General features: G+C 37.4%; 1 protein-coding gene across 1 annotated transcript in view; it reads left to right on the plus strand.

Moving 5' to 3' along the window:
- DMXL1 (Dmx like 1) overlaps positions 1-20,354 on the plus strand; it is a 142,879-nt gene that overhangs the window by 31,510 nt on the left and 91,015 nt on the right. The window contains 8 exon segments of the mRNA XM_060171294.1: positions 5,181-5,247; positions 6,062-6,240; positions 8,505-8,694; positions 10,748-10,916; positions 15,761-15,973; positions 17,970-18,223; positions 18,326-19,010; positions 19,402-19,523. Coding sequence (XP_060027277.1) covers positions 5,181-5,247; positions 6,062-6,240; positions 8,505-8,694; positions 10,748-10,916; positions 15,761-15,973; positions 17,970-18,223; positions 18,326-19,010; positions 19,402-19,523 — 1,879 coding nt within the window.

Consider the following 20,354-nt stretch of genomic DNA (forward strand, 5'->3'; position numbering starts at 1 on the left):
CTTTTCATTGGAAGGTTCCCTGTTGTTTATCCCTTTGGGAGTGTGGACCAAAGATCTTTATGGGGTACAGAAGGTAGGAGGTCTGGCTTGTGTAATTGCTTCTCCATTGGACATGGGCATTGACAGGCTGATCCATACCCCCAGCCAACTTCTATCTTTCCCTAGTGCGGTAGGGCCCTGGGGATGTAGGGTTCTATGACACATTGGTGTGATCGTCTGCCCAGGAAGTCAGGATATAGCATCTACAACTTGGCTGAAAAGTATTTTAAGATACAAAGTAGAACAAATTGTTTAACAATCAGAAAGCAAAAGGTAAGGATATAGCAGATGAAATTTGGGGTCTTCACATTGGAAGAAGCTAGGAAGTCTATTGTGGCTATATTCCAAAGAACCCGTGACTATTCCAACTTTTGCTTGCGCCCAATAGCTAACATGCAGGTGAGCTAAAAGTATTATCTGGGAAGATGATGTCAGTTAGGAATAGGGCTGGAAAGCTGGATGATGGCAGAAAGTAGTTCCCCAAAATGGGAAAAGTATATAAATATGCTAACTGCAAACTCGATCTGACCTAAAAGTGACACCATAAAGTACTTAGTCAAGTATTTCTACTTAGACCTAGATACCCTCCTCATCTTCTTCCTATTTCACTTCCCTCTGTCACTCTTAAGTCTAACCTTGTCAGATAAAGAAAGGATTACCAAAGCTGGATTAGGGCAAGAGACCGGCACGCTCTAATGATGGCCCTTTTGGTCACTACCAGGCCACCCCATCATCCAGTGTGATGTCAGGGAACCCTGGGATTCCCACATAAATATGATGCACCTAGACCTCTATCAGATCCCTCTCTCCACCATTACTGGTCATCTCCATCAGGAACAACATTATAAATCCTCTTGGGCCTCTACGGGACCTCCCCTCAATGTAAAACAATTGTAGAACCAGTACCATACTCTGCCACTCAAAATGGGTCTTGAAATGAGTGCAGCTTAGAATGTTTCTAGTTATGACCATGGGATACGAGCTCAGACTGATAAGGATCCAGAGGTTACACCAGCTCCTGTGCCTGAGGCCACTCTTTTACTTTTGTGAGAGGGTGAAAAAGCAAGAAATAGACAGGAGATACTACAACACTGCTCTGGCTTTCATAATGTTACCGGGACTTGAACTTAGGATCTTTCACACAGCAATAAGGCATAAGCTAGTTAGCTATCATCCTGCACCATACTTCTTAGATGCAGAAGATTTATCATTTCTCATGTTTTGATATACTTAAAAATTTATTTATTTCAGAAAAGTTGTTGAATAAAATAATTAAAAAGAAATAAATACATATATTAAATATATATATTTACTAAATTTTACAAAGACACTGCTCATGCTTTTGAATATAAATTTTCTTATTTGGAAGTGTATTTTTCTCAAATTTACATGCTAAATGCTAAGGCAAAATTCCATTGGAATTTCTGTTTTGAAAATGAAATCCTGGACTTCATTTAGAGGACAGGTAAGGGAAAATCAGAAAAATTCTGAAAGAATAATGAAGATATATGGTATAGTACAATGAATCCTTTTTTTTTCTTTTCTTTTTTTTAATTTATAAAATGGAAGTATTAACAAGACCATAGGATAAGAGGGGTACCATACGTTCTGCACCATTCCCACCACCAGATCTCACTATCCCATCCCCTCCCTTGAAAGCTTTCCTAATCTTTATCCCTCTGGGAGCATGGACCCAGGATCATTATGGGGTGCAGAAGGTGGAAGGTCTGGCTTCTGTAATCGCTGAACATGGGTGTTGGCATGTTGATCCATACTCCTAGCCTGTCTCTCTCTTTCCCTAGTGTGGCAGGGATCTGAGGAAGTGGGGCTCCAGGACACATGGTAGGGTCGTCTGCCCAGGGAAGTCTGGTTGGCATCATGATAAAGTCTGGAACCTGGTGGCTGAAAAAGAGTTAAGATATAAAGCAGAACAAACTGCTGACTTATAATGAACAAAAAGACAAGAATATTGCAGATGAAGATTTGGAGTCTCCGTTTACAGTTAACAATACTTACATGCTTACCTCATATTGGAGCTATTCTCTTCCCTGATCTAGCTTTCTAGTCCTTTTTCCAACTATGACACCATCTCCCCAGACAATAACTTATGTCACCTGCATGTTAGATGTCAAGCTTAGGCAAAAACTAGTAAGGTCAGGCTACAGCTGAGCAGGCAAACACATGTAGGTTCAGGATTAGATATAGTTCTGCATGGCTTTGAATAGATAAAGTGGCAGTTTGCATTTGTGGGGCTGACTCTCTAGTTCCTTGGAGGAGAAAATGAAGTTATAGACTGTGTCATACCTAGTACTAAAATAAATGTTAAAAGAGAAAAAGAAAAATGTTTCTATGCAGTGAAACAAACACTAGAAGAAAGTATGGATGGCTCATTCCATATTTTAATGTATAATGTTGAGTATGCTGTTTTCCCTCCGTTGCTACCAGGGCTTTACTACAGCTTCTGCCTACACAATTTCATGACTCCCTGCTGACTTTTTTTTTTTTCTTTCCAGATAGTGAGGGAGGAGAATGAGAGGAGGAAAGACAACACAGTGCTATTTTCACTGTTTATGAAACTACCTTTTTGCTTAGTGTCCCCATGTGGTGATCAGGGACTGGAACTGGGTCCTTCTCAAACTGGGTCATTGTGCCTGCTAACGTGTACTTTCTACCAGGTGAGCCATCTCCTGGCTCATTGAGTGTGTTATTAACCAGACACCTAACACTATTGAACACTTAAAATATGGCTATTCTAAATTAAGGTGTACTGTAATTATGAAATACACACTGAATTTCCAAAATTTATGACAAAAGAATGTCAGATATCCTGTTTGGTGTGTGTGTGTGTGTGTGTGTGTGTGTGTGTGTGTGTGTGTGTGTGTGTTTGGGGCTGAGAGAGAACTGACCCAGTGGAGTGCATTTTCTTCCTCTGATCTAACTATATCAATGCTTTCTATTATGTATTTAAAATAATAGAAGATTCATTTATTTGGGATCAGATGTGACTATTTCTCTTTGACATAATTTATGAATGAATTTAGGATAACTCTAAGCATTAAGTAAATAAAAGGAAATCAGTGAGAGAGACTAAAAGACCCATGTGTTCATCTGTGTAGGTGAAGCTCACAGCTTGAATCCATGATGGCTCCAGATTTCCCAGTCACCACACATAAAGTTTAATTAGACAAATGCTACCGTATGCCAACATTCCTTTAAAAAATTAACTTATTTTCTGTGAAATTATATGGTAAAATCTAATACCTATGACTCTGAAAATTAAGTTTCCATACTGAAATATACCTTTTCCTTTCCAATTTTGAGGTGATGAGAGCTATAATTCTTTTGTATTAGGCATTTAAAGACATTGACAAATAATGCCTTGCATGACTTTTATGCATAGATATTCTTCATAGGAATAATTCTTACGTTTAAAACGAAAAAATGTTTGCTGGTGGGCGTGGTGTGGAACTGTACATTGTAATCTTATAATCTTGTAACAAACTATTAACAAATGAAAATATTTTTTAAAATAAGTAAATAAAACTTTTCCAAAAATTAACAAAAAAAAGTTAAAATAATGTGGCAGCAGTTGATTCATTCATACTATACCACTGAGTGACTTCTAGGCCCAACTTTCTCATTTTTTTATTTTGAGAGAGGCTGGGAGAGAAAGGGAAAAGAGGGAGAGAAAGAAATGGGAGAGATATATTTAGCACTACTCCTTAACCAATGGAGCTCCCTGATGCTGTTTGTGGTGCTTCTGTATATATGGTGCCAGCACTGAACCCAGGGCCTTGCACATAGTAAAATGTGGGTTTCACCAGGTGAACTGTCACATTGCCTGCCTGCAGGGCAGAGTGACACATGAACCCTAAAATTACTCAAGAGACATAAATTATGTGTCTGACCGAGACCCTAAAGGTTTCTGCATCCAACATGTACCCCTAAAGGAGGGGGATGAACAATGGATCACCTTCCTAAAGGACAGAACCCTTTAAGATTACATATATATTTATCTTTTTATTGCATCCAGGGTGATTCCTGGAGTTCAGTCTCTGCACTATGAATCCACTGCTCCTGAAGGTCATTTTCCCATTTTGTTGCCCTTGTTGTTGCTGGATAGGACAGAGAACTCAAGAGAGGAAGGGAAGACAGAGAAGGGGAGAGAAAGACACCTACAGACCTGCTTCACCACCTGTGAAGTGACCCACCTACAGGTGGGGAGCCAGGGGCTCGAACCAGGATCCTTGCACTTTGAGCCATGTGCGCTTAACCCGCTGCACTACTGCCCAGCCCCCAGGACCCTTTTTATAGAAAGTTTATAATATATCAAGGATTCCAGGTTACAAAAGAGTTCATTCAGAAGGTAGCAGGACAGGGTAGGGCAGTGGGGCACCTGGTTAAGTGCATGTAGTACCAAGCGCAAAGACCCTCTTAAGGATCCTGGTTAGAGCCCCTGCCTCCCTACCTGCAGGGGGGTCGCTTCATAAACAGTGAAGCAGGTCTTCAGGTGTCTCTCTTTCTCTTCCCCTTTCTATCTTCTCCACCCCTCTCAATTTCTCTCTGTTCTAACCAACAAAAAAAAAAAAAAAACAGCCACCAGCGATAACCCTGGAGGAAAAAAAAGAAAAGAAAGTAGCAGAACAAACAGGAATACATGAGTAAACACCTTTAGGGGACAGGAAGTAGTATTTGGACCTCACACATTTTAGAAGTTGGCTCAGCATCTTAATAACTCTTTATCAGTTACTGATTCTCCACAGCTATATGGGAGTCAACCTAATCCAGGTGCCTTTGCATCCTGGATGCCTTTGCATGGTGACTCTTTTATATCTGAGGAGTCTATAGATAACTTTACTGGGAACAGAGTCCTCTAGGTGCTGGGTTAGGTGTCAAATATGTGTTCAGTCTAAAGTCATCAAATATCTGGTTGGACTATACTGCGACAGTGAACTATCTCCTGGCATCTAGATTATAAAGATTTACTCTATACTTACGATGAGCAGTATTTAAAAGTGAATGTGTGTATTATCATAGAATTTTGATAAAGCAAGCAAATTGTTGACTATAGCTTAGAAAATAATGTTATTTTATCTCTTATTTAATTTTATTTAAATTATCCTCATCCATTTCATTTACAGAACTGCTTCCCAAGTACATTTAATGAAATTTTCACCAGATGGAGAATTTTTTGCCACTGCTGGAAAGGTAGATTGTGAAAATGCTATTGCCAAATTGTGTTTGTGGTTATTTTGAATTTATTTTTTTTAAAAAAACATTGACCATAAGTAGCTCTAATCTTTGATTGAAATTGAATACATTTTGTGTTAAATAACAAAAATGAGCTAAATATTATTTTGCTAAGAGGTAGTATGGCATAATTGAAACAGTATAGACATACCTTTACATCTGGTTATAAGCCTGTCAATTATCAGCTTCCTGATCTTCATTTCTTTGATCTTTGGGTACATTTATTTATTGCCACCAGGTTATGACTGGGATTCAGTGGCTACATGATTTGACCATTCTTAGCAGAAGGTGAAAGACAGAGAGGCAGAGAGAAGAGAGATACTGGTAGCATTGTTCCACCACTTGGAAAGCTTCCCCCATGCAGATGGGGGACGGGGCAGGGACTTTAACATAAGTCCTAGTTCATGGTAGCATGAACTCTTCTGGGTGAGCCAACATTGGTCCCCTAGCTTTGAGTTGTCTTTATGTGTCAGCTGAGGATTAAACTTACTTCATAGGATATTAACCATGGGATTCCTTAAATCTGGATATGTGAAGTTATTGTCGCAGTGCTTTGGATACAGTATACTGTTAATAAACTATAGTTACTTTTTATACTATTTTTAGATGACAAATTATGCTCTGCGATTTATAGACTTCTTGAAAAATATTGTAACCATTTTCTTTGCCATTAACTGTTGATTTCAGAATGTGTTTCTTTGAAATTATTCATAATCATTACTTCACAGAGCAGTTCATCACAGTATGGTTTTCTATTTCATTTTTTCCTTAGGATGATTGTCTTTTAAAGGTGTGGTATAATGTAGAAAACTGGCGGACATCTGTTACCTCTCCAGATGGAAGTTCAGAAAAACAGCCCCAAGGAGAAATGGACTTTTCTTTTGTTTATCTGGCCCATCCTCGAGCTGTAAATGGATTTTCCTGGCGTAAAACAAGCAAATATATGCCTAGGTTAGTTGAGTAGTCATTTTTCCTATATGTTAAGAGAACATCATGGGGGTTGGTCGGTGGCGCAGTGACCGGCATAAGGATCCCGGTTCGAGCCCCCCGGCTCCCCACCTGCAGAGGCGTCGCTTCACCAGTGGTGAAGCAGGTCTGCAGGTGTCTGTCTTTCTCTCCCCCTCTCTGTCTTCCCCTCCTCTCTCCATTTCTCTCTGTCCTATCCAACAACGAACAACATCAACAATGGTAATAATAATGACTACAACGAGGCTACAGCAACAAGGGCAACAAAAAAGGGTGGGGGGGTGGCCTCCAGGAGCGGTGGATTCATGGTGCAGGCACTGAGCCCAGCAATAACCCTGGAGGGGAAAAAAAAAAAGAGAACATCATCTTTTTTACTTAGACTGCCTTTCTTATTTTGAGAAAAGTTCATGACTATAGGACCCATTCCTATGCAGATTCAAGTTACATCAGTCCCTCACCTATAAACTGCTGGCCAGGAGTCAACTATGATTGACACTTAAGAGAAAAGCTATATATATGAAAGAATAATTCTCCACTCTGTATTAGATGTCTTGAATGATAAAGTTGTACATTTCCCCCCTTATTTTTTACTGAATTCTTCCATCTCTTCATCATTCTATTTATTGCCATCTAGATGAACCTTTTCAACACTTTCTCATCTTTTACCTTTCATGTCCTCTAGCAGAATGTCTCATTAAAAAAAAAAAATAGCTGTGTTCAGCTAATAAACTGCAAACCTTTATTTAGGTGTTAACTTTTTGAAAAGAGAGTAGACTGACATATTATTGTGCCCTTCATTTAGTATTAGTTTACCCTATACATCATGCTTAAATACTTCTGTACTTTCTTTACTGTAGTCTTTGCAAGACTTGGTATTCCACTGGATTTATGCCTATACTTAGTTATCATGATTTGTTTACTCAAATATTGTCAGGGATATAATTCCATGCTGTACCTACCATCAAATTCAGTATCCCTATCCTTCCAACAATTATTAACATCTCCTCCTCCCAACAGACTGTCACATTTCTCACATTTGATGAACATACATCGACACATCATTTATTCTATCTTTTGTGAACATGAACAAATACACAACATGCATAAACATGTACCTGTCACTGTAATACTAAAGTAGCTTGAACTATCTAGTATAGCTAATACTGTTCTACCCCAGCTCTCCAATGTGACAAAGCATCAGAGTAGAATACTCTACAAATAGTCATGGCTTTGTTGTTGGGAAACTGTGCCAGAATCTTCGATTCAGGGAAGTAGTGTGGAAAACTTAAATTCTTAGCAAAAACACTCTTAACTCTGCTTCACTGTCTAACAGAAAATTTCAACTCCATACATCACAGTTTCCTATGTTTCAGAATTTAATTGACATCAATAAAGAGTGCAAGCAAAAAAAAAAAAACAAAAAAACTTGCCTGCCTATTATTACTAGACTCAGGATATTCCAATTATTAACATCTCCTCCCAACAGAGTGGCACATTTCTCGAATTTGATGAACCTACATTAGCACATCATTTCACTTACTCAAAGGAATTTGAGTAAGTGCCTAGAACAGGATATTAGGACTCTTTCTTTTTATTTGCTGAATAACCAACAGAAGGTAATCTTTGTTGATAAGAGTATCAACTTTTGATCTCTTGGCACTTACGGGGCTTATTAGTATCTGTAGTAATTGATTTTGCATTTATTTTGTGGCATGATAGTTAACTGCATATCAAGAATGACTAAAGGAAGAAGTGACTATTACTTATCACATTTTCTTTTCTAGCACTTCACTGTGGCCTTTGTTAAGCAAGAGGGGGAATAAAGAATACTAAATAATTAGCTCATTAGTGACGAATGTGCATGTACATTATAGGCAGTAAGAATGAAGTATTATGAAATAACTGAAATAGTAATTTTCCACTCTGCGGAACATTTTAGTTGAAAATTTAGTGTTTTTTTCTTCTTGCCTGTTAACTGATTATGGCATGATCTCATTTGTTCTTTAGATGTAAAAAAAGTCTTACATTATTAAAATAAGAACCACTGAATTCTAGGTAGAAAAAATTTAGCAAGCTTTGCTGTGATGACATCAACTATCCACTCAGTTTTTATGAAATATCACATGTAATGCATGTCAGCATTTTCATTACTTACCTTAGTGTGTTCTTTCAGATCATTATAAAAAGTATTGTAGAATGTGATCCTTTGTGAAATTTATGATTTTGTCTTTGAAATTTTTATTCCTCAGGGCATCTGTCTGTAATGTACTGTTGACCTGCTGCAAAGATAATGTATGTCGACTATGGGTAGAGACATTTTTACCAAATGATTGTCTGCTGTACGGAGGTGACTGCAACCATTGGACTGAACCTATTAACTTAACAAATAACTTCAAGAGAAATGCTTCCAGTAAAGAGCGGGTTCAAAATGCTTTAGACGTGAGTATTTTTGATAGATGTCATTTTCTGTAAGTTTTAAAAACATTTGTAGTTAGGAGCCTGGACAGTGATGCACACCGTATAGCGCACAAGGACCCAGGTTTCCTGTAGGGTAAAGCAGTTCTGCAGGTGTCTCCTCTTCCTTCTTTCTCTGTAGCTCCTCCTTCCCTCTTAATTTCTCCATCTTTTTAAGTACATAAATAAATAAATTCTGCATCAATAAAAGATTAAATAATTTTTAAAAAATTATACCTCACCCTTTTTTTGGGGGGTATTATCTTTAATGCTAATATTAAAAGTCATGTGAGTCGTTATGAAAAAAATGTTTTTGGAATCCAAATCTCAGAAAATTTTTAGCTATTTTTGGGGAGAATTAAAATATTCTTGGGTTTTGTCTGGAACATAAAACTATAATTATGATTAACTATAATTAAGATTAATCTTAAAGTAACTGATTACAAATGGGTAATTACACTTAATTTAAATAACAAAGTAGGTTAAATTCTGAATGTAAAATACTTTTTTCTTTCCTGCTTATAAAGTTTTATCCTACCAGTAGTTCTGAATGGTTTACCAGGTTCTGTCCTGTACCTGTTATCTTTAGAATCTTCTAGAATTTGGAGTACCTACTGTCTAATTAGTGTAGAAAATAAAAGTTAATTTTTTTTTTGTTTAGACTAATTAAATACAGGTTAAAGACAAATTCTGATTTTCATAAGATTGAAAATAGGAATTGGTCTAAAATGATTTGTTTTTTAATGTTCTCTATGGTTGAATTTTTTCAAATTTGAATGCTATTAGAATGAACTGAATATAATTAAGTGTATACTGCGTGATACCTTAAGGATTGATAGAATGACTAAGTGTAAAAATAACAAAGAAATCCTTGACTAAGAATCTGGAGACACTTGTTCTACTTGTAGGTGATTTGGGGCTCTATGTAAACTTCTGTCATTTGGAAAATGATAATAGCATTTTGATTGCCTTATGAGTCAGATGAGATCATCTCTGAAAATGCTTAGTAAAATATGAAATTTCATCCTAAGGTTTGATAATAGTATTATTCAGCATTGTATAGTCACAGGGAATAAATTGTGGATTTGAAAAGAACAATGTATATAGAGAAATTTTGTGCATAGACAGTAAACTTGCAAAAAAAGATTTACTTATTTACTATATATTTTTTATTTTTTAATTATTTTTATTAGTGATTTAATAGTTGTTTACATGGTTATAAGATTGGGGGCCAAGGTAGCACACATTGCCATGTGTTGGAACCAGGCTCAAGCCCCTGGTCCCTAGCTGAAGAGTCATGAAGCAATGTTGCAGGTATCTCTCTCTCCCCCTCTTCCCCTCTCCATTTCTCTCTGTGCTGTTAAATAAAGAAAAAAGAAAAATGGCCACAGGGAGAAGTGGACTCATTGGGCAGTCACCAAGCCAAAGCTATAACCAAAGCAGCAACTTAAAAAAACATGATTATAAGATTATAGGGTATAGTTCCACATAGCACCTGCCACTGGAATTCTGAACCCTCACTCCCTATCCTGACCCCCACCTGGGTTTTGTTTATTTTGCTTTTTTGGAAGTTCTTTTATTAATTTTCAAAGAGGGGGGCACTTAGACAGGCACTTGTTTTCTCCAGTTCGTGCAGTGCTGGAGATTAAAGCCAGGGCCTCATGCATGCAAGTCCTGTGCACTTTCTACTGAGACACCAACCCAATCAAGTACATTTTTTTTCTTTTGCCACCAAGTTTATTGCTGGAGCTCAGCTCCTGCATGATTTCACTATTCCCAGCAGCCGTTTTTTGTGTCTTTTTTTTTTTTCTTCTTCTTCTTCATTCAGACAGAAGGAAAGACACCTGTAGTGCTGCTTTACCACTCATAAAACTTCCCCTCTTCAGGTGGGGACTGGAGGCTTGAACCTGGGTGTGAACATTGACAACATGTATATTCAACAGCTATGCATCACTGCCTGGGCTCTAATGATTGTTGTCAACCCATACAAGTATACTTATGACAACATATATACTAGATCTTGTTTTTATTCATACAGGTAAATCTGAGACACTTTCGTAGAGGTCGGAGGAGATCACTTGCACTTGTAGCACATACTGGCTACCTCCCACATCAGCAGGATCCTCATCAGGTCCACAGGAACACTCCGCTGCATGCCAATGCACTTTGCCACTTTCACATCGCAGCCAGCATCAATCCAGCCACAGGTAATAGGTTATTTTTTTTTAATTTTTATTTTATTTATACAAAGAAAGCGTTGACAAGCCATAGGATAAGAGGGGTACAACTCCACACAGTTCCCACCACCAGAACTCTGTACCCCCTCCTCTCCCCTGATAGCTGTCTTATTCTTTAACCCTCTGGGAGTATGGACCCAAGGTCATTGTGGGATGCAGAAGGTGGAAGGTCTGGCTTCTGTAATTGCTTCCCCACTGAACATGGGCATTTACAGGTTGATCCGTACTCCCAGCCTGTCTCTCTCTTTCCCTAGTGGGGTAAGGCTCTGGGGAAGCAGAGCTCCAGGACACATTGGTGGGGTTGTCTGTCCAGGGAAGTCTGGTTGGCATCATGCTGACATCTGGAACCTAGTTGTTGAAAAGAGAGTTAACATACAAAGCCAAACAAATTGTTGACCAATCATGAACCTAAAGGCTGGAATAGTGCAGATGAAGAGTTGGGGGTCCTCCATTTTGTAGATAGCTAGTAGGCATATTTTAGTTATATTCCAAAGGGCCTGTGGCTATGTTTTTTGTTTGTTTGTTTGTTTTTCCTTTTTTCCCTGTAAACAGGATCACTGCTGGGGTTTCATGCTGGCATGACCAATCCACCATTTCCTGTGGTCATTTTTTCCCCTTTTTCTTTTTGACTGAGACTGATAAATTGAGAAGCAGGTGGGAAGTAGAAAGAGAAAGAAAGAAAACGAAGGAAGGAAGGGAGGAAGAAAGAAAGCTGCAATTGGAGACTAGGTCTTGCATCCTTGTGCATGGTTATATGTGTTCTGCTAGGAACACAGCTGCCCAGCTACCATGATGTTTAAAAAATGGCTTTAGAGCTTAGTTTATTTGGTAACAAGTTGTATTAAAGTTTTTACTTTTCCATTTTTCTGTGTTATATTGGAAAATGAACCTTGGGCCTTATACATTTGTGAGATTGCTAAGTTACCTCTCCAACACAGTCTCTTTTTTTTTTTTTTGCCTCCAGTGTTATTACTGGGGCTCAGTATCTGCACTACAATCCACTGCTCCTGGCGCCCATCTTTCTTCCGTTGTTGCTGCTGCTGCTGCTGTTGTTGGACAGGACAGAGAGAAATTGAGAGAGGAAGGGAAAATAGAGGGGGGAGAGAAATCTATATTTCGTACTTGTGATGCGACCCCTCCCCTTCCCTGCACGTGGGGAGCAGGGCCTCAAACGGGATCCCTGCACCAATCCTATGTGCACTTAATCTGGTGTACTGCCGCTTGCTCTCTCCACCTTCCCCCAAGTTCAATCTTTTAACACTTTATTATTTTTAGAGAAGGGGTGGGGAGAGGCATTATAGTACCACTCCATCACCTATGGAGCTCTCTCTGGTATTGTCCATAGTTCTACTATGTAGTGCCTGGTTTGGAACCCAGATCCTCACATAAAGTAAAGACATTTACTTTGCTAGATGAATTATCCTCCAGCCTCATTTGAAGCTTTTGGTTTAAAAAAAAAATGTATGTGGCAGTATTAGCAAATCTTTTTAGAGCTAGCTTTTCTTAAAAATCATTTTATTGGTGTGTGGTGGTTAATGGTTTACAGTAGAGTTGCTGACACATGGGTACAATTTTTTATTATCTCCCTGTGATGATAGGTCACTGCAGAACACTCTTGCCCTCAACTTAAGTCCTCTTCCTCCACCACCATGCACTAAGACCTCAAAGCCAACCTTCCCCAACCCCTCCCTGCTTTTCCTCCCCAGAGTTCTTTGCTTTGGTGCAATACATCAGACCCAGCCCAAGTTTCATTTTGTGTTTTCCCATTCTGTGCTTATTTCTTTAAGTTCTGCCTATGAGTGAGATTATATGTCTAGCTAGCTCTTTGCTTACATAGAAAAAGGGTTTTGGGGCAGAAAAGATAATATAGTGATTATACAGAAGACTATTTAGTGCCCTAGGCTCTAACATCCCAGCTTCCAGAACTTTCCTCAATGTGGCACTTCTCATGTCTGGGGCATAAGCCTGGGCCATATGCGTGGCAGTGCATGCCTCCTACTTGGTGAGCTACACCTCTCTGACTCCAGAGATCTCTTAAGGCATTTCACCTTTTAAAATCTCTTTAAAAGTTCATTGAAGCATTCTCTCAATCCCCACTATAATTATGTTCCCAGTTACAAACAAGGGATTTAGCTGCTCAGTCCGTTAAGACTTCTTCTGCTGAGTGTTCAGTCTGTGACTACGTAGGAGTTGGTGATGGTGGTAAGAATTAGAGGCACATTGTTGATCAAAACCAGTATGATCCTTACCATCATGAAGTATATTATTAGGCAAAGGATTTATAAATATTAATGAAATCAAATACTGTTGAATGTATAGTTATAAATAGAATGAGTTGAATTATTTAACAGTTCTAGAACCCACCCCTTATAGAAGGAACAAGAGATAGGTTACTTCAATTTTAATTTACCATTCATTTCTTTAAATGCTGTTTCTCTTGGTGTCCATCAGTAGACACATTGCTTGAACAGTTAATTCAAATGATTTTTCTTTGAAAATTTTTTAATAATTTCTGGAGAAAATCATTTACTTTTCCCGAGTCCATTTAGTGCTACAATACACATTTTACTTAATATGTTTTTTTCTTTACCTCTTTTAATTAGAGATTACCCTGTCACAGTTTACTCTTAATTTATACTTCATTATTTCTTAAGTTAGGAATGAGGATGATAACATAGCTTTAGAGCACAGGACTTGCATTCCTGAGACTCAGGCTTCAAGTTCAATCTCCAGTATCACTGTAGGCCTGACTTTAACAGTCATCTTGCTGTTTCTCATGTAATAAATGTTTTTTTTCTTTCTTTTCATAGACAGGTAGCAAGGCAGATAGAAAAAGCAGCCATGGGACCGAAGCTTCCTTCAATGTTGTAGGGGCTGGGATCAAACCTGAGTCTTGTGCATGGCAAGGCAGCACAATATCCAAGTGAACTATTTTGCCGGTCATATAACTTTTAAAAGTACTTGATTTAATAGATATATCAGAATTAAAATTCTAAGCAAGTTATTTTTAAAAGGGAATTGGCTTCTTTTGTATGACTTTCATAGGTATGAGAAGGGAACCTAAATTCTATACCTACAACTTCAATCTTAATGCTACCAAATGAGTTCTTTCTATCTTACAAATAGATGAATAATCATTTAAAAAAGGGGGGTGGAGGTTTGGGTGGTAGTGCAGCAAGTTAAGCGCAATGGCACAAAGCACAAGGACCAGCGCAAGGATCCTGGTTCAAGCCCCCAGTTCCCTACCTGCAGGGGGGGTCACTTCACGAGCTGCGAAGCAGATCTGCAGGTGTCTTTCTCTCCCCTTCTCTGTCTTTCCCTCCTCTCTCCATTTCTCTCTGTCCTATCCAACAACAATGGCATTCATAACAACAATAATAATAACCACAACAATGATAAAAGGGAAAAAATAACCTTCAGGAGCAGTGGATTTGTCGCAAGCCCCAGCAATAGCCCTGGTAACAAAAGAAAAAAAAAAAAAGGTCAATCTACTAAGTAAATAAAAAATGGTTGTTGTTGGGAGTTGGGCGGTAGCACAGCGGGTTAAGCACACGTGACACTAAGTGCAAGGTCCGGAATAAGGATCCCGGTTCGAGCCCCTGGCTCAAGCCCCCGGCTCCCCACCTGCAGGGGAGTCACTTCACAGGCGGTGAAGCAGGTCTGCAGCTATCTGTCTTTCTCTTCCCCTCTCTATCTTCCCCTCCTCTCTCCATTTCTCTGTCCTGTCCAACAATGATGACATCAGTAACAACTACAATAATAACTACAACAATAAAACAACAAGGGCAACAAAAGGGAATAAATAAATATTAATTAAAAAAATCTTAACTTTTTTTTTAAAAAAAGGTTGTTTAAGTATATCACTAGTTTCTTTGACATGTCAGTTTCTCTGTCCTGTCAAATAAATAAACTAGTAAAAAAAAAAAAAATTGTGTTCTGGGGCCAAGCGGTGACACATCTGATTGAGCATACATGTTATAATGCGTTATGGACCCAGATTCGAGCTGCTACTTCCCAGCTGCAAGCAGGAAGCTTTGCAAATGGTGAAGCAGTGCTGCAGTTCTCTCTCTATATTACCCCCTTCCCTCTCAATTTCTCTCTGTCTCTGTCCAGTAAATAAATAAATTATGTTCTGAGGCTTTTTTAGAAAAGTAAGAAGATTTTACTTTTTCATGTCTGCATATTTCTTAATGAGATGGTTTTTTTAGAATTAGCTAAAATATGTGTAAATTTGAAGATTAATTATGCTATATGGCCTCAAATATATAATTTTATTTCCTTGACAATGTATTTAAAAATTTTTTTTTTTTATAAAATGAAAGTATGGACAAGAATATAGGTTAAGAGGGATACATTTCCACACAGTACCCACCCCCAGAGCTCCATATCCAATCTCCTACCTTGATAGCTTCCCTATTCTTTATCCCTCCAGATGGACTCAGGATCATTGTGGGGTGCAGGAGGTAGAAGGTCTGGCTTCTGTAATTGCTTCTCCACTGAACATGGGCGTTGGCAGGTTGATCCATACTCTCAGCCTGTGTCTCTCTTTCCCTAGTGTGGCAGGGATCTGGGGAAGTGGGGATCCAGGACACCTATGATGTGTATTGATGTGTATTTTGTAATTACCACATGAATGTTTTTATTAGTGACCATGGGGAAATTATGATGAGAGTTTTATTTATAGGATAAATACAGTTATTTCAGATATTTAAAGATGAATATGGCATTCAGTAATAAAAATATGAGATCTGGATAATTTGCATTCTAGAATTAAAAGAAAATTTAACTTTGTGTTTTTCTGTTGTTTTTGATAGACATTCCGCTTCTTCCTTCTATTACGTCTCTAAGTCTAAATGAAAATGAAGATAAGAGTGGTCCTTTTGTGGTGCACTGGCTAAACAATAAGGAGTTGCATTTTACTTTATCAATGGAAGTGTTTTTGCAGCAACTTAGAAAAACTTTTGAACAGCCACCTTCTGATGCCAATGTAGAAGACTCAAACCAAACAGACGCAAGATCCGATGAAGGTAAAGTGATGAAAAATATAAACTTTTTGTTCAAAATAGCAAACATTTCTACTTTTGGTTAATACTACCTTCTTTTGGAAACAGATTTCAAAATTGAAATGGTCTATTTTTAATTTGGGTTAGCTTATTTAATAGTGTTGCTATTTCTGTTATAAGTGACTATTCCACATGGTGGTATGTGGACTCAATATCTCAGTGCTTGAATTCTGTCAGCCACCAGGGTTTTGTTCCATAGAAAGTTCTCTATGGACTTGAAAGATTACATTATTTAGAACTTTGTTATAATTACACATTCTCAGACTTCATTCAGATCTACTGAAAATAGAACATGTAGTTTAATGATATCCCTAGGTGATTTTTAAGTAAATTAAAGTTTCAGAAGCCTTGCACTAAGACCTTAAACAACCTCAATAAGGTCCTCAGGAGACAGAGATGTTGTAATTGTTAATTAACGTTGATTTATACTTGGCTCATGTCACTGTCACTATCATTTCATTTTCAAGAAATAGTCGCATATTCTTTGTAGGCTTTACCCAAATAGTTGCTGTGTACTGGGAAACCTAAATCTAGAGTGTACAGCTAGCTATCTGTGCTATAAGTTAGAGGCATTTTTTAAAATTTATTTATAAAAAGGAGACATTAACAAAATCCCCTCCCCTGATAGCTTTCCTATTCTTTATCCCTCTGGGAGTTATGGACCCAAGGTCATTGTGGGATGCAGAAGGTGGAAGGTCTGGAAGTTAGAGGTATTTTTATTTTTAAAAATGAAATGTTTTTATTTAAATTAAAAAAAATTTAATAACAACATTATACTGTTGGTTTTTATTTTATCTTCTAATGAACATTTACATATATATGCCAATATATGAGCCTAGAATGTAACTACATATATATTGTTTTATGTAATTTTAATGAGTGAGAGAAATATAGAGGGAAAGATACAGAAAGACTCACCCACACCCATCCCACTCTGGTTTAAGATGGAGCCAGTCTTTTGCATAATATGCTATTGTCCCATTTTGAAGTCATATGTCTTAAAACTGGTAAACAGACAACCTTATTTTAGTGTCTTTTAAAGGTTCTATATTCCTAAGTAGGGTAGGGGCCGGGTATTTTTTTTTTTTAATGTTTGTTTATTTATTTGATAGGTGAGAGAGAAATTGAGAGGGGAAGGGGAAATAGAAGAGAGAAAGACACCTGCAGCACAGCTTCACCACTCCTGAAGCTACACCCTGCTAATGGGAACTGGGGACTTGAATTCCCAGGTCCTTGTACATTGTAATGTGTACACCAGGTGCACTACCATCCGTCTTAGGATTTTTGAAGTAGAGCTCAGAATTGATACACTTACATGCATTGATGAGTTGATATACCAGCTTATTATTCTTTTTTTTTTTTCTAGTTACTTATGTGTTAAAGACTGAGCATATTTGGTGCTATATATTTCTTCTTTAAGATGGTTATTTTATGATATTATATCCATTTTTCAGAGTATGTAGTTGAAAGATAATTAGTGTCATTGACTTCTGTTTTTGTAAGTCTGAGACTTAATGAGGAAAGTATAAATAATATTCCAGTGTTATGGGGTGGTGAGACAGCATAATGGTTATGCAAAATGAATTTCAAACCTGAGGTTCTGAGGTCCCTGGTTTAATACCCAGCACCACCATAAACCAGAGTTGAGCAATGTTCTGGTGTCTCTCTCTTTCTGTCTCTTTCTCTCTGACTTCTCTCATTAAAATAAATAAAATATTTTAAAAAATATTCCAGTGTTATAATTTGAAAATTCTCCCTGAATTGTATCCCCACTCCCAACTTCTTCATTTTACTATGAATAAAATTACATTTTAGAGAAATTATACACATTACTTCTGACTAGTTAATTATGGTGTATCAGGTTTAGAAACCAGCTAACCAAATTTCCAGTCCAAATCTAATACTAGTCCTTTTGCCAATAATCTACTGAGTCTTGGTTTGTGACTCTTTTTACTTATAGAAATAGATGATGGTGTTGATGATATGAAAGTAAATCCTGAAAAGAAAGAATCGAGTGGTGACAAGATAGCACCAAACTCAAGTTTTATACCATTGCCATCAGCTGCTATTAATCATCAGATTGAAGTACTTCTATCTGAATGGAGTAAAAATGCAGACATGCTATTCAGTATTCATCCCATGGATGGTTCTTTGCTAGTTTGGCATGTGGATTGGCTGGATGAATACCAGCCTGGTATGTTTCGCCAAGTACAGGTACTATTTTTATGATCTCTGGTGAAGTACTTCTTTGTAAATGTGACTTTTCTTTTTTAATTTTTTTATATAATGTTCTGATATTTGCTTTTTAAATTCTAGGTGTCCTTTGTTTCCAGAATTCCTGTAGCTTTCCCTACAGGTGATGCAAACTCTCTCTGTAAAAGCATAGTGATGTACGCCTGTACCAAGAATGTGGACTTGGCTATTCAGCAAGGAAAGCAAAAACCTTCTGGGCTCACACGTTCCACATCAATGCTGTTCTCTTCTGGTCACAGTAAATCAACTAACAGTTTAAAATTAAGTATTTTTACCCCTAATGTTATGATGATTTCGAAGCATGCTGATGGCTCTCTTAATCAGTGGCTGGTCAGTTTTGCCGAGGAATCTGCTTTCTCTACTGTTCTCAGTATTTCCCACAAATCCAGATACTGCGGCCATCGTTTTCATCTTAATGATTTAGCCTGCCATTCAGTATTACCATTATTGCTGACTACATCACACCATAATGCATTAAGAACACCTGATGTTGATAAACAGAAGCAACCCTGTGACGCCGCAAATATTGAAGAACATTCTTTGGAACAACAGAATACAAATACCATTGATACGGCATTTCAGGACCCTAATGCAGTTTATAGTGAACTTATTCTCTGGAGAGTTGATCCTGTTGGACCATTATCTTTTTCTGGAGGCGTGTCTGAGCTTGCCCGGATTAATTCTCTTCATGTATCTGCATTTTCCAATGTGGCATGGTTGCCCACACTTATACCAAGTTATTGTCTAGGTAAGCATGATAATTTATTTCTACTGAAGGAACTTATAGGTTTTCTGACATTATTTAATTCATACTTTTTATTTATCTTTTAAAAATACATTTATTTTATTTTTCCATGTTTTATTTGTGATTAATAGTGGGATACAAGATTGTAAGATTACAATGTATAGTTCCACACTATAACCACCACCAAAGAAAGATCTGTGTCCCTACTCTTCTACTTCCCAAAGATAATCACCATAGTTCTTGTAGTCTTAGAAACAGCCTGTTTGCTTCCGGTGTTTTGTTTTAAAAATTAACATGTATCAGCTCTCTAGATTCCACATATGAATAAAATCATCCAGTAGCCTATCCTTATCTTTTAAAAATTAAAGTGTAAATGTTTGCAAATACTTTCTAGGTGCCTACTGCAATTCTCCTAGTGCATGCTTTGTAGCAAGTGATGGGCAATATTTGCGATTATATGAAGCAGTTATTGATGCCAAGAAACTTCTGTATGAGCTTTCCAACCCTGAGATATCTGTAAGTAAATGACTTTTAAGACAGACATAGATATGATGTTAGTAGATAATTTATATTTTCTGGGCATGCTTAATTGTGAACTTTTTATAGTACATATGTGTGTCCTTAGTTTAGTCCACATTTGCATTACAGAGGACTTAGAATGGTATAGCTAAAGGCAGTTAAGATATTAAGAATTCTATCCAAGATGAGGCAAAGGAGAGGACTACATTTGTTACAGCTGAGTAGTATGCCTTTGTGTATATATAACACAACTTTATTTTTTATTAGTGATTTAGTAATGATTAACAAGATTATAAGATAACAGGCACATAATTCATACAGTTCCCACCACCAGAGTTCTGTGTCCTGTCCCTTCCATTGGAAGGGGCTCAGGATTTCCATGTATGAGGCCCTTAGTTCTATCCCTTCCAGTGAGTATGATGGAGTTCCTGCTCTCTCACATAAAATAAGTAAGTGCATCTTTGAAAACAAAGCAAGATTAAGTACTTGATTCTTAGATAATTTCTGTGAAGTTAAAATACGTCTTTTAATTTAAATAAAATAACAATCATGATAAATAAAATAACATCTTCTAAAAATTATGTCACTGCTTCTATTATTCTCTGTACCAGGGAATATTAATTCTTTCTTATGTAATTCCTGATAAGTTAAAATCCTATAATTTTTTTTTTTAGCATAACTATTATGCTCCCTCCTCAGCCCAGAGTCTTAGGCCATTCAAATGTAGTGAAAGAGATAGTGAAATTACTTGGCCTTGCTTCAACTAGCTATTACTTATTGCTTATGCCTGAAACTTGAACTGAGTAAGTTTTTAAAAATTGTTAAAGG

This window comes from Erinaceus europaeus, chromosome 2 (genome assembly GCF_950295315.1).
Source record: "Erinaceus europaeus chromosome 2, mEriEur2.1, whole genome shotgun sequence".
Classification (NCBI taxonomy): domain Eukaryota; kingdom Metazoa; phylum Chordata; class Mammalia; order Eulipotyphla; family Erinaceidae; genus Erinaceus; species Erinaceus europaeus.